The sequence below is a fragment of the Siniperca chuatsi genome, linkage group LG1 (assembly GCF_020085105.1).
Source record: "Siniperca chuatsi isolate FFG_IHB_CAS linkage group LG1, ASM2008510v1, whole genome shotgun sequence".
In the NCBI taxonomy this organism is placed as follows: domain Eukaryota; kingdom Metazoa; phylum Chordata; class Actinopteri; order Centrarchiformes; family Sinipercidae; genus Siniperca; species Siniperca chuatsi.
The window spans coordinates 25,724,226-25,738,810 of NC_058042.1; the positions used below are offsets into that span (position 1 = coordinate 25,724,226).

The 14,585-nt window shown below is 40.1% G+C and overlaps 1 protein-coding gene across 11 annotated transcripts in view; it reads left to right on the forward strand.

Annotated features, from left to right (window-relative positions):
* Positions 1-2,134: 2,134 nt before the first annotated feature.
* celf6 (CUGBP Elav-like family member 6) overlaps positions 2,135-14,585 on the forward strand; it is a 142,124-nt gene continuing 129,673 nt past the window's right edge. For 7 of the 11 annotated variants that reach the window (XR_006378024.1, XM_044196171.1, XM_044196152.1 and 4 more), the window contains exons 1-2: positions 2,136-2,504; positions 12,152-12,234. Coding sequence is in view for 10 of the 11 variants with exons in the window: in XM_044196171.1 (XP_044052106.1) it covers positions 2,255-2,504; positions 12,152-12,234 (333 nt within the window). In the remaining variant the exon portion in view is untranslated. Of the gene's footprint in view, positions 2,505-12,151; positions 12,235-14,585 lie in introns of all 11 variants that reach the window. The other 4 variants (XM_044196142.1, XM_044196178.1, XM_044196226.1 and 1 more) reach the window with 2 other exon arrangements.

Here is a 14,585-nt window from a genome sequence, read left to right on the forward strand (position 1 = left end):
ATTAGACCTTTCTGTGTACAGAATACACTGTGCGAGTAAAGCAACACTGGCAGTGCACATGCTCACTTGCATGAAAAACAAAACAATTCTGAAGAGTGGCGTTGAATGCATCATTGCCTGTGTGAAGTAAAGGACAGACCGGTTTGGAAATTGTGCACAGCAGATAGATAGACGGTGTGGAAAATTTGTAGTGCAAACATGTACTGTTAAAATTGTAGCTCCAACAATCTATTTCACGGTCTCTGAATGGCAGCGTTGATTCAGCACCATGGACAGTGACACGAGGCAGCTCTGAATCCTGAGGTTTGAGCTGACATCACTTCAAACTACAGTGTTTTATTCTGTCCTTTTTTCTCTCCATTTATTCACATTGTCTTTGTGTGGTGGAGAAAGAGAAGCACGTTTGTTTTTGAATAGGCTCCAAAGGCTGCTGCGTGTTGCATTCCAGCATGCTGCTATCTTTTTAATTATTAACCCAAATATGCCTTTGATCCGAGCACCTGACCAAGCTTCCATTTTCTTTCCAAATCGTCCTTTTAAATGAAAGCAGCTGAGGTTTGAAACCACTGATGAATATGCTTGATATCTGAAAGGTACCAGCGAGCTTACAAAATCCCTACTGCTATGTTGGAGAAAAACACAAGACACAAAGAAAGATCTTAACACATATGAAGACTTGGAGCGGATGTGAAAAAGATGATAATCCTTGATGATGAAGATGAGGAAACAAGTGTCTGAGTCTTAGTTCACTGATACAAATGTTTACCTTATAGAGTTTTGGCATGCAGTTCTTATCAGGGTAGCATCCTGCCTGAACACATGTTTAAACCCCATGTTGGGAACAGTTTCTGCTGCTGAAGTGTCCTTGAACAACACACTAAGAAAGCAATCTAATGCTGTGTCTGGACAAGACGGTGAGAATGAGATAATTGTTTCATTACAGATGCTGGATTTGACTTATTTTGTTATAGCCCTTTAACACTAACAATTATTAATAATAATAATAACTCAAAAAACTGTTTTTATTTAAAACTGTATGGTATTTGGAATCTTATTAGGTATTTATACTTAACATGAGCTCTTAACTATACCATGAAAAATATACAGAACATGAGCACAGTACCTTTAGAGCAGGGGTTCTCTGTCCTCAGGATTCACAGCTCTGTTAGTTTTCTACCCTCTTGGGTAGTTAGTAGCATTCACCAGGTGTAAAATAGTCCCTGTTAGATGGTTAGAATGAAACGTGGCAGGGCCCTGACTCCTGAAGACCAGGATTGAGAACCACTGCTTTAGAGAATGTTTCTGCAAGGCTTCACAGCAGTCTTTAATGACTGGTCCTCTGGACTTACAGACCTGCTGGTTTTCTTTCTAAACATCTGACAGGGACTTTTTTATACCCAGTATGCCAGATGAATGCAATAATTTACCTGAGAGGATAAAAAAAACAGCAGCACACCTGGGTCCAGCAGACCAGAAGTGTTATGAGGACAGGGCTCCTTAGTAACATGGTCTACATACTGCAAACCCTCCATTTTACAGTATACAAGAAATTGAATTTTTATATCAGCACAAATAAAGAATACATTATTTAGCACCACCGTTTTAAATTATGATTTGACACTGTATTTTCAATAAATATTTTACACTACTTATATACAGCATTACAGTTTTTACAATTACATGAGCTGCCTTTACCAAGCTACTCTTTCCCCCAAACCAACCCCAATTTTACCTCATTGCTGAAACAAAACTAAATGACCAGACACAGGAGAAGTAGCACAAATGCTGCCTTTGCACCGTATTAATGTCCCAAGCTTTTTACTCTACACAAATGTTTGCATTCTACTCTGCCCTGTGGGGCCCACAGCCATCCTGCTCGATCATTGGCCTGGCCTCATTATGCAAATTCGATGGTGGGCGGGGTCTGTTCATAAGATTACGAGCTGACGTCACGGGCAGAGTGGCAGCTGAATGGGGGGGTGGGTGGTGGGGACTTAGAAAATGAAAACACATAAAGCATAAGAAAAAATAAATAAGGCTGATTCCAAACAAGGGGGCTAGGCTGTAAAGGAAGAGGAGAGAGAGGGAAAACAGGGGGAGGAGTGGGGAGAGAGGACGATATAACGGAGGGGGGGAGTGTGCACTGTGCAGTTGACTACAGAGAGAGAGAGTAGGAGAGAGAGAGAGAGAGAGAGAGAGAGAGAGAGAGAGAGAGAGAGAGAGAGAGAGCAACTCGCCGGCCCATTGAGGAAAGATGGCTACAGTCACTGCAAACGGAGTGCAGCAAGAGAATGGATTCAGCACCACGAACAGCGCCGGCAGGATGAACGGGCTTACCATCGGCCAGAACACCATTCCAATGAAGGACCACGACGCCATCAAGCTTTTCATCGGGCAGATTCCCAGAAACCTGGAGGAAAAAGACCTGAAACCCCTGTTTGAGGAATTCGGAAAGATATACGAACTCACTGTACTGAAAGACAGGTTTACGGGAATGCATAAAGGTTGGTTATTTTGGTATCTTTACTTTTGCATTCCTTTAGAAATTAAAAAGGACAGAGACAGAGAGAAATCCAAGAGCGTCCCAATTCAGTTTTAGGGCAGAGAGAACGAAAAGTGTGTTAATTTGCAGATGTTTTGGGACAGAGTGGGAGCCCCGTATAGCCTTCACACACACATACACACACACACACACACACACACACACACACACACACAACACACACACACATATATAGGCTATATGAGGCGTGAAAGGGAGAACACGTGGAAGTGAATGGCTTGCAAGTGCAGGGTTAATTGTTACCAAGTCCAGCCAATCCAGTACTACAGCTGAAAACGCCTTTGTGTGTTTACATTGACCATCATGTGCTGAGCATCCCAGTTAAGGGGGCGGGACAGGCAAGCGCTCGGTGTTATTATTGCAGCTGCTAAGATTTCTTCACAACTACAAAACAACAAAAAAAAAAAAAAAAAAAAAAAAAACAACCAAAAAAACCCAGCAGTTCTGCATCACAGAGTCCATTTGCTGCATATTGTCAGAGAGAAATAAATGCTTTCAGGGGAGTGGAAAATGCAAACCATTATCAGGCAATCAGCATCGGTGATTAAGGTGGTGCTGGCATGCTGCTTTGACCTTTCAGCAGGCTATTATGTTGCCTACTTTTCGGACGTCATTAGCAGTGGAAAATACTATTTACATGGCAGCGGTATTGTAATGCTGCTCCGTGGGCGGGTTGCAGTCAGGAAGTACAAAGCAGGATAATAGTAGAGGCTGAGATCCAGCATGCAGCGTCTTCTCGCTTGTTCTGTCCCCCAGCCCCCGTTCCCCTCACTGTCCAAAACGAGCGGGTTCAGTTCACTTAGTGAGGCCACGGGAAAGCAGGGATCGATCAATTCTAATGATAGTTGAATACATAGAATGCCAGAGGGCGGTTAGGGTTGGAAAGGCTTTTAGTTACAAAAAATCCTGTCCAAGTCCAGAATTAAAAGTCCAAGTCTGGTTTAAACACAACTTATTGCTATAAGAAGTATTCTTATTATATTTATACATTTACTGTAGAAACAGCTATAGTAGAATAAGCAGTTTAATGTAATTGTAATAACCACATTTTGAAAGGCAGTGGCTTTCTTCCTATTTGCATTTAGATGTTTATCTATCTTTTATTACAAGCTTTGAATTGCAGTAGTGTTTCCATTATTGTTTTATCTTGTGGCTTAGGTGAAATCTAATAATCAAGTTATTATTATTAATATTTCAGAAATTTTAAGCCTTTATTTGGCAGTGTTTTAAAAATAATTTTATTGGAATATATATCCAAAATAAGGTCACGCTTGCAGTCCTATCCCTGTCATCATAAGCAGACTGTGTGGAGCCTACAGTTTATTATCGGCTAAAGGACAGTGCTGTCTCGAACATTATTATTACAACACTGCTACTGCTGGTTGTGATTGATACTATTTTGTAAATCGTTATTAATTATGTTTAAATTACGATATCATTTTAAATCATGCACGCACACAAGTACGGACACACACACACACCCAACACTTCACATATGCACTTATTTAGCATTGAAAAAAATCTGTTCACTCTCAGTTAAAATAATCTGTTCACAAGGCAGGCAAATTATGTATGATATGTAAGTCAGTGGCTACAGTTCATGATCTTATTGATCAGCGCAAGTCAAGCGCTCTAGTGGGAGAAATGACTGTGGGCTCAGCATTGCTTTCTTGTGTGTGCAGCCCTGAAGGTCTCCATGCACCACCTGTTCCTCCAGCCATCAGTCGCTGGTGCTCAACCTGCTCCTCCTCTTTCCGGTGTTCCTCTTTGGAGCCCAGTGATCGATTAAAACAATATTTCTGATGTTCGTGTTGTTTACGCCTGTCCTCGACCATCCCTGAATGTCAACAATCTGGAGGATGGTTGCCTCGGGAAGGATAATCCTGTTCCAAAGCCAGACTGTATGCCCGTTCAAATCATCCTCCACCAAGGCCAGTCTGATGTATGCGTTATGCCCACTTCATTCTGCACGACATTCAAAGTCACTTTGGGAACACAAGCGAGCACTTTTAATAAGATTTCACCAATGCATTATATGGATGAGTTTTTCTTATTGGCCACTCACCTAAACCATGTTCATGCCTCCTGCTGCGACGATGTGTGATACGTGTAGACTGAAGCAAGAAAGTACTGGAGTAAGAAAATGGGATTAGTGTCGTTAAGAAAACACAAGTAGGTATAGTGTATCATCAGCTGTGTCACTCAAGGAGAGCAGTTTAAAACAATGACTGAAAGCCTATTCTGAAACTGAGAAAAGCATTTATAGGGGAGTTGAAGGTAAAATTAATTACTCAACTGTAAAAGTCCTTCTAAATGCTGCACAAGTTTGTTCAAACTGAATTCTGTTGTAAACAACACACTAAGGTCAGTACAACGTCTTCTATGTAATCAGACTTCTAACTTTTAAATTATATTGTGATTTAATGTGACCAACAATGCCATCTCAAGGCCCACTTACTGGCTATTGTCCGGAGCTTTACCCGTATCGCACAGGCTTCATCAATGTGAAATTTAATTGTTTCAGAAACAATGCATGTCGAAGTACCAAGTCGTACATAAGTGCTTTTTTAAAAAGCGAGTGAACAAAATACAATAATAATAATAATAATAATAATAATAATAATAATAATAATATAAAACTGGGTCTTGCTTTAAGGCATTTTCCTCCTCGTTTACCTGCTGAAATGAATTGGGATATGAAACCTAAATTTGATAGTGAAGTTTATATTTGTGTTCCTCAGGGTTAAAGGTTCTATTGAGTTTATTCAGCATGTAGGTATCTCAGAAATCAAAGGTACTTAACTGCTTCAGCATTCTGGGATGTCAATTAAATAGTTTACAACTATAATAATTTTTATATTAACAATGGATCAGATGACTATTTGTTTGTTAAAGGGATCGCGCATAGTGATGAACCCACAGAGAATTATCACCTGACTCTGCAGTCCCCCTCAGCACTACGGAGCCTTGTAGCATCTTCCAGCTCATTGTTTTGGTTCTCTGACCCACATCTTTACTGTTTAGCTTCACTCTCACTGCTCTCACCTGTCCAGCAGGAAGCAACCTACAGATAAAGTTAGTGACTAGCTGCTGAACGTATTGGAGCTTTTAGCAGCTAAAGATCCATACATTTTCCTTAGTAGATAATCAAGACTAAAAACAGATCTGAAGGTGACCAGAAATGTGACTCCAAATGAACGCTAACGCTACTACTCTGTGTCTGCCAGATGTGTAAATAAACTGTTAGCTAACACGTTTGCCAAATCAACTTTAAGGGTGATACTATGTCCTTGCTGTGTTCACAGTTTGTTTTCCGTTGCTGCCAAGGGCCAAATAAAAAAAAGTTATTACAGGTTTAAAGAATTTTCTTTACACAGTGAGATGATTTTCAGTTTGCTGGTGGTCCATCACACTAATACAGTAATACATCATGTTGTCCAAAACACAGATTGGACAAAAACACACCTACTGTAGTTATAGTGTTATAAAACTGGGCTGAAATTAAATTATCCATTGGACTGTAGTTTTATAGTTGAAGATATTGAAGAAGTACTCATCTAAGAGTTTTCATCATTTCTACTGGTTGGTGGTGAGGTCTGGACATTTTAACCTCTCTGGGTTGTTCACATCATGATGTCACATGAGGGTAGATGTTAGGGTCACATGGCATCCTCAGACTTACTGCCACCCAGTAGAAATCCCTCGGCTGAGTGTTGAAACATCTTCACTACTTCACACATCTCTACAACTAACAGTCCAGTGGATAGTTTAATTTCAACCTGATGTTGTACTGCCTGGATCAATGGGCTTAATCTCCACAGACAAGTGTGTAGATTAAGCCACAGACACAACTGTGTAACTATCATCAACAATGTAGTAGTATAGAGCTTGAGTCATTTCCTCCGCCTCGATACAATATAGGTTTTGCAATAATCTTTTGTCCACTGTATATGTATTGCGCAGTGGTTTATGTTCATTTTTATCATAAACAGTAACGCAAATATTTTTCACAGCAGAGCAACAGTAGGGTGGGGGAGTATATAATCAGCTTGGCACCATGATCACTAAAAACATAAAGTTCATAGATTTAGTGCAGTGCCATAAATTTAGTTTGACTACTACTTTGAAATCCCTCTTTGAGCTTAGTTTGTGGTTGAGAAAGATTTGATTTGTTTCGGATAGATGATGTATATGGCTCTTGGCATCAGTTAGTAAACCGTACCTAATGGATGATTTGCAGCACTACCTTTTTTTCACAGCCTGAGTCCTGTGACACAGAATTGCACCATAATTACGGATTTAAGGGCAGATCAAAATATGTCATGTTTGCTCATGACTAATTCATGTGGATTGTACTGCATCAGTTTGAACAGATATTTTGTGAATTCTTACTCTGGGCATTTAGGGTATCTCCAGAGACTTGTCTGAATATCTGGGGAATTTTATATTTTCCTGTGCATATCAGGATATTAGTGTAGCAGTATACTGATGTCTATTCAGAAGGCATTTTTTCATCAGTTTCTTTTAACAGATGATTATATCCTGCCTCGTAGTTGTGAGACACTGTTGCCTTTAATGTCGGTTTGGTAGTTTTTGTGTCGTCAGGGAGCCTTATATAGCGCATGGGATGACTTGACAGTATTGCCGGGCATGGTGCTCGTCAGTGTGTGGTGCAGCCAGGTCGTGCTGTTTAACATCCATCATTTCGCTGAGCACTACATTATCATAATACTTAGTGTCACTGCCAGAACGCATGCATTGTTCAGACATGCTGAATGTTAGTGGGGGGCAAATCTTTTGCTTGAGTAGCGTTATCTATCAATCCGTCTCTGATGCTGAGAGGAGGGACTCTGAGCTGCACCACACAGCCAGGAGGAAGAGATACAAAGAGTTGTTAAATATCCTCATCCATTCTCCTCTCCTCGGTAGGTCCATGCAGTGTAATTGGCTATAAATAGCCTGCCAAATTGACATAAAAACCCCTCTTAGGTATTAAAATGTCAAAATGAAACCACTCTAGGGCACTGATATCTAATTTTAAATGACTCATAGAATGTAACAACAAATCCTTGAAGGTGTCTTTTCAAGTTGTTGACAGTTTTGTGGTTTTCTGTGAAATTCAATTCTGTTGCCTTAAAAAAAAACAATTTAGTAACGGCCACTAGGAGTTACAGATCCATGCTTGTATTGGGTTTTATCTACAGTATGAGTGTTGTAGAGGAAGCGCTGGACAGTGATTGACACTTTGTGTGAGCTGAGTGACAGGTGTAGCTTAAGTCTACAGATGACCTCTTTGATCATTAGAAAGGGGGCTGTGTGTGAACCAGACAGCTAACTGCTCTGAACAGCTCCGCTCCGAATGTAGATGGATGGAGTGATTGAAAGATGGAAAGAGGCTCTGCAGGTAATAGTGTGGTTAACGCAGAAACATGGAGCGGTGGATGAAACCTCACATTGTATTTGTCTCAGTACCCATGAGAGGGTCAGGCTGTCACATTCAGCAGCATCTAGTTGTTTTACATAATTTTTTTGGAAATTAATTTGCATTCTTTTCCCACTTTAATGAACATTCTTGGTTCAGACATGTGAGGAGACTGAAGGAGAGCAAATTGCTCATGATTCATGAATTCACTGCTAATAAATTGAAATTTTATATAAATTTGTTCTGGAGTTATTTCAATTACAGGTATTTGATGCCTTAAAAAAGCACAATTTACTCTTAATGCCTGGATGCATGCAGTTGTGAGCACATACTAATTTCCATTTAAAAACAAACTGTTAGAAGAAGCATTACGGGGGGAAGGTTCTTTAAGTAATTACCCGAAACGTGTCTAGCAAACGCAAAGACCCGTTTCACATTTCCTGCTTTCTCTTTGAACTAGTTTGCATGGTTTACTTTTCATTTGCCTTAAATATAATTTGTTGAACTTTTGTCCATCACTGAAATTATAGTGTGGTAAATTGTCTTTGATTACCAAAGTATTATTTTCACCCCACTTAACCTGCTCATCACAGGAAGCTACCAGTCCTGCTGTTGAACATTTTCATAACCATATCCATGTTCTCCTACTCTTCTTCTTCCCATTTAATGAATGTAACTTATTTCCTCCAGTCTTTGGTTAATTCCAACTTTAATTCACAAAGGAAGGCTTAAAATGTTATCTGAGTTATTTGCTGAAAATGAATATTGTACATCTTAAGCACCCGTACCATAACAGCAATGTGAAGCATTGAAGCATTAAATGACCAAACCGGTGTTTTTTCATGTTTTATTCTTTTTACCTCAAATAATCTGCACTTTATTTTACTGCTAAAGACTTAAAAGTCTCAAAAGACTTGCTTCAGTTCCATAAGTTATGTAATACATCACAGTGATCTCCATGTCTACTTTTGTGTCTTGTCAAAGGTTTTTTTTTGTGATAATGTTGCAGACAGTCTAAACCCGACTGCATCATCACAGACCAATGAAAGTAGTATGTTTTTGAAAGGGCCATTTGCATGATTCCATGTAATACCAAGGTGACAACAATGTGGGATAACTTGCAAGTATGAATGTAATCCCATGCCAATTAGTCAACTTAAAATTTTAAGCTGACAGCCCTAACCTGCTACCAGCTGCTTCATCCTTGTTACCTCCCCTCGAACAGTATCGTTTTGCCTCTCCTCATGTTCTCCAAGCTGAATGCTCATCTGTTCCACAACTGGCTTTCTCAGCCACTGACTCCTTTGGGCTTGATGTCCCCTGAGCCAACACTGTTGGATATGAAGCTTTCCTAAAATCCTGCCGATTTTCAAGAAAGCAGAGGCAGCCACGCAGCTGGCCTGAATATTAAAGGCTAGACTTTTACACACAAAAGCCCTGTTTAACAAGTCATTTGAAGTAATAGTATCAAATGCTATTTTTCTTGAAGCAACCTAAAGAAGCATCTGCAGTGGGGGGAGCATGCTTCTGGAAAAACTGGACAGTGGTGGAAGAAATATTCAGATCAGTTAATCAAGGACCACACTATAAAAACACTCATTAACAATTAAAGATTCTACATTCAAAATGTTCCTATGGTTAAAGTATTTGTAATAAAATGCTCTTAAAGTATCAAAAGTAAAAGTACTCATTATGCAGAATGGCCCCTGTCAGCATTATATTATTGGATCATTTTCATGTAAGCACTCATTTGATGTATTTGGCTGAGGTGGAACTGATTTTAATTACTTCATAAACTACTGGGTAGTTTAGTCATCATATTTGATAAATTGATGTAAAATTCTCTGTAAAATCTTAATCTGAAGTAACTAGTAACTTTACTTGTAAAATAAATGTAGTGGAGTAGAAGTGTCAAGTATCTTAAAATGGAAAAACTAGAAGTACCTCAAAATACAAGTACAGTACTTGTAAAAATGTGTAAATGTACTCAGTTACTTTCTATCATTGAAACTAAACACACTTTGAAGTGAGGAGAACAAGTAAAAAAGACAATAATGAACATATTTTATGAAATTATAAAATTATTTCACCCCAAAGTGTGTTTGTTTCAATGGCATTTTAAGATGGACACCTTTTGCAGTTCATGTTTTTGCAGTCTACTTTTCTCAAAGGACAGTGGTCAAATAAAACTTAACTGGTAAACTTTGTTGAGAAAAAACACCATCGCTGCTGCATGAGTTAATACACTGATCTGTGGTAGGAACATTATTAAACTCATACTACAGTAAATCATGTGATGGAATCTTCTCAAGATGTGTTCTAAACGTCTGAGCAATATGCAGCAAAACGGCAGGTGAAAAATATCAAAAAAGGTTAGGGCAGTGGAAGAAGAGTGTCTAACAGCCTATGATTCCCAGAAGCTTTTGCTAGCACATGCCCCCCCCGGGGGGCCTCGGCTCATGTCCCACAGTCTTGTAATGTCACAAAGGATGAAGAGTGTTTCCCCAGGCTCCCAAACTTTTCTGCTTTGCTGTGTGGCATGCTGTTTCATCTGTGTCATTTAGGTGATTTTTCCTCTTGAGTAACTGCCTAGTTGTGGAGGTGGGTGAAGGTTGTCGTGAAAGGGAGGTCTCTTGGCCAGGCGCCAGAGTGTGTTGCTGGGTTTCGGGGGTGATGGGTGCTATGTGCTGCACGCCAGGTATCATCTGTAAGTGTAAGTGTGTGTGTGAGTGTGTGTGCGTGTGTGTGTGTGTGTGTGTGTGTGTGTGTCTTTTCTCCCATGGGACTCCTTGGCAGCAGGTGTGACATGTAGTAATGGGAAATTATGCTGCACAGTGCAAAACCTCTTCTGAACGGGGTCACCCACTGTCAGCTCTGCCAAGCATGTAACAGAGCAGCCACTCACCCTTTAATGAAAGCTGTCACATTTTTGTTAGGGACTTATTTATTGATGCATATTCATTCTGTTTTCCTGAATTTTCCAACTTAAAGAAAAGTCTCCAGAGATGTGTGAGGGTACAGTTTCAACTCATCACCAGAGGATTTTAATTACTTGACAGCTAAAGAAAATATACATACTGTTTGACTTTTACCTCCTGTGCCTGGGTCAATAACTAGGAAAGTGATCAATCATCAGAAAGCAGTACGCATATTTTTTCCATCACCACTCCCTCTAAACTTAGCCTCCAGGAACACACCAGTTTTTAAACCTGTATGTTGAACATTTTTGCTGTTTTATTTTGCATAATTCTTTTTACTATATTAAACTGAATGGATAAACAACAACAACAATTAGATGATACAAACAACAACAACAACAAAATACAAACATTTTATTCTCATAAACTGTGAACATATGCATGAGTTCAGTGAATCTAATCTGAAGGGGTTGTCATGTTTTGAAAAAAAAATTGGAATCTTATTTCTCAACCAGCTTGTTATTTTCTCTGAGGGAACAGAGCTATTAACTTCAGAGAGCCACATTCCAATTGTCAGCGGAGTATATGAATTCCATTTTAATATAATACATGTTTTTGGCAATAGCTTGTAAAACTCCAGTAAATCTTATATTATGGCTTGTGTAGATTGGAATTACTTCAGTGAAATCACAAATCTCTGGGTCCATTTGGAAGATTACAATATGGTTTTTGGGAAGGCTTAATCTCTGAACAAACAACTAAGGAAAGGTGTTACGCTGGCTTTACATGATGCATTTAGAATGGACTTTCATGGTGGAGCTATCCAATGAAAATCAATATCTGTGTTTGAGAGTTCACTTTGTGCAGTCCAAATGGGCTTACATGATGGAGAAAGCTAAAGTTATCTTTTTTAATCTGCTATATGGCTTGTGTGCTTACCTTTTACAATCAGTATTTTTACATTTTAGACATTGTATTTGATGGGTACTGAATGCTGAAATCCCTAGATCATCATAATTACATAGATTTTTTGGATTTCATGTTTTGAAAACCACTATAAAGTCGTTAACACTACTTAGAATCCTAAAAGCAATGGCATACCATAAATGTACTCTATCTTTAAATGTAGCCATAAATTATCTGTCACTTCAACACTTTTTTTCTTTTTATCATAAATGATGGTGTATAGTTGTGAAGCCTTTCTCTGGTGCTATAAGCCTATCTCTCTCCTGTCTCCCGATACTGTAGGATGTGCCTTTCTAACATATTGTGCCAGAGAGTCAGCACTGAAGGCCCAGAGCGCCCTCCATGAACAGAAGACTCTGCCAGGGGTAAGTGCCCCCGATCTGCCCTCTGTCATAGGCTAAAGCCCCTGGGGCAGCCAGCCTGGCATGGGGACCTACATTAACATAGGAATTATATCACACTTGCACACACACACATACACGCACATGCCGAGACACATGGAGACACAGCATACATTACGACACACATTCAGGCACACAGACACACACAGAGATGGAAACAGATGGAAAGAGTCACTCACACTTTCTCAGACTCTTTTTCTTGGTTCTCACACACATTCTTTTTTGCTCACTCACACACACACATGCACACACACGCAGACATACTAAAAGAGTGTGAGTGGCCTATCTCACCTTGCAGTGTCTTATTACACTAATCACCCCGGCGGAGATATTTGATAAGCGCTCCTTCATAACAGCCCGTGCCGTCCTTCTCCTGTCCTCTCACAATATGGCTGCCACAGAAACTAATTGCCGTGAGGAATCCCACTCTCATTATCACATATAATCAAACAGTAAGTATAAACAATCATTTTTACCATGTATATCACCATCTGGTGTTTTTGTTTTAATTCTTTCCCCTGTAACCCCAACCACCCCCCCATCCCCACCCCCCTCCCGTCTTGTATCGTTTGCCTTTGGCAGGCGGGTAACTTTTTCAATTAAAATAATGGCCTCTTCAAACGACACAGGTAAAATGTACCCAGTAGTGGGCTCTTAAGCCCACCCAGGAGGAGACCCTCAATCTGGCATGAATGTAAGCTTGTGGTGTCTATCTGTACTTGATGTGTGTGAGGGGGATTCGACTCTCACATCAGGGGAATTATAGAGGTGTGATTGAATTACACCCGTGGGTCCCTAAGAAGGAGAAGCTGCTCTAGTACCCAGGCTCCTCACTGCCCCCTCCACCCCCTATTTCCTTTCACCACATACCAAGACACCCTCCCAGGTTGGGGCTTTAATCAGAGCCTCAGGATATCCATCTAAATCTCCAGGGAGGGAGAGAGGTACAGAGAGACAGAAGGAAGGGAAAGACACAGGAAGTACAGGGATTGGTTTGAAAAGGGGTGGCAGAGGTGGTTGATGGAGGCTTTCTGTTTTTCCTCACTGTTGGGTTAATCAGTTGTTTGAACTTCAGTGAATTTCATAGGTACCTCACTGAATGTTAGACACACCGGTACACTACGGCGAAAGTGTCCCTGAGAGACCGTGCTTCCTGGTTCGTTACTGCCTCCCACAGCTTCATAATGAGATGATTGTCATGATGGTCCTGGATAGCTGTTCCTGTCTTTATTGCCTTCATGGAGGGACATTCTTGTTTGTCTTCTATCTAGAAAGAGGTTAATGGCATGTTCTCTGGGGTTTGGGTAAACATTTCCCCTGTACAGCTCACAGCGAGGGGTCAGTCCTGCAATCTCAGGCTGAGCACAGTCTGCATACAGAGGGCTAATAAAGATGTTCTTCTGTCTTTCTGTGTGTGTGTGTGAGTTGATGCGTGTATGAGACAGAGAGAGAGAGAGAGAGAGAGAGAGAGAGAGAAAACAAGGAGAGTTGGAAGGCGACAGAGACAGACAAAGACCGAGAGAGGTGACACTTCTGGACAAGCCTCATTGTCATTGTCAAGGCCTGATGGTTTCAGATGTTCTGTCATATAATGCTGCCCTTTCAGTGGCTTCTCCACACAGCGTTGCAGACATGATTGTGCAGTCCGGTTGTGGCTGTGTAATTGTCTGGCAACCAAAATACAATTTTGTTGCAATGAGACATCTGGCATTAAAAAAAAAAAAAAATCAAGTCTTTCTTTCTCAAGATGATACATGAAACAAAATTAAAATAAAATTTTGGGTGAACAAAATAATGCAAACTCTGCCTGAAAAATTTATTTGACAAAGGTAAATAACATTTGCAATAGCAGCTGCACATGTCATATGAGGTTAAATGCAAATTAGATTGTGTTAACTTTAAAAGAGCTCTGACAGTCATCAAGCCATTTCAGCATGTTTATCCTTTTCCCTATATGTGGATGAAGTTACATTTGGAGAAATCCAAACTATGCATTCTATCCACATTACCAGGAAGTTCTTGTATGACTTCTACACTCAGACCTAAAAGTCAATGTATGACAAAGCTCTGGAGCACAGAGAATGCTGGATTTCACTTATTTAACTCCCAAGTTCACTATGGCATTTTGCAAAGGCTTCTTCAAATAGAGCCTACAGACGGGGCCGGTACTTAAAACATACATTTCATCTTAAAACATATGGTTTAAGATGAACTGTTGTCTCGGTGACCAATTGGCTTTGACAACGCCAGAGCATTGTGAGCATGGTATGCCTTATTCTCCTTCTGGGATCTGTCAAAAGGAAAGTAGGTTTCTA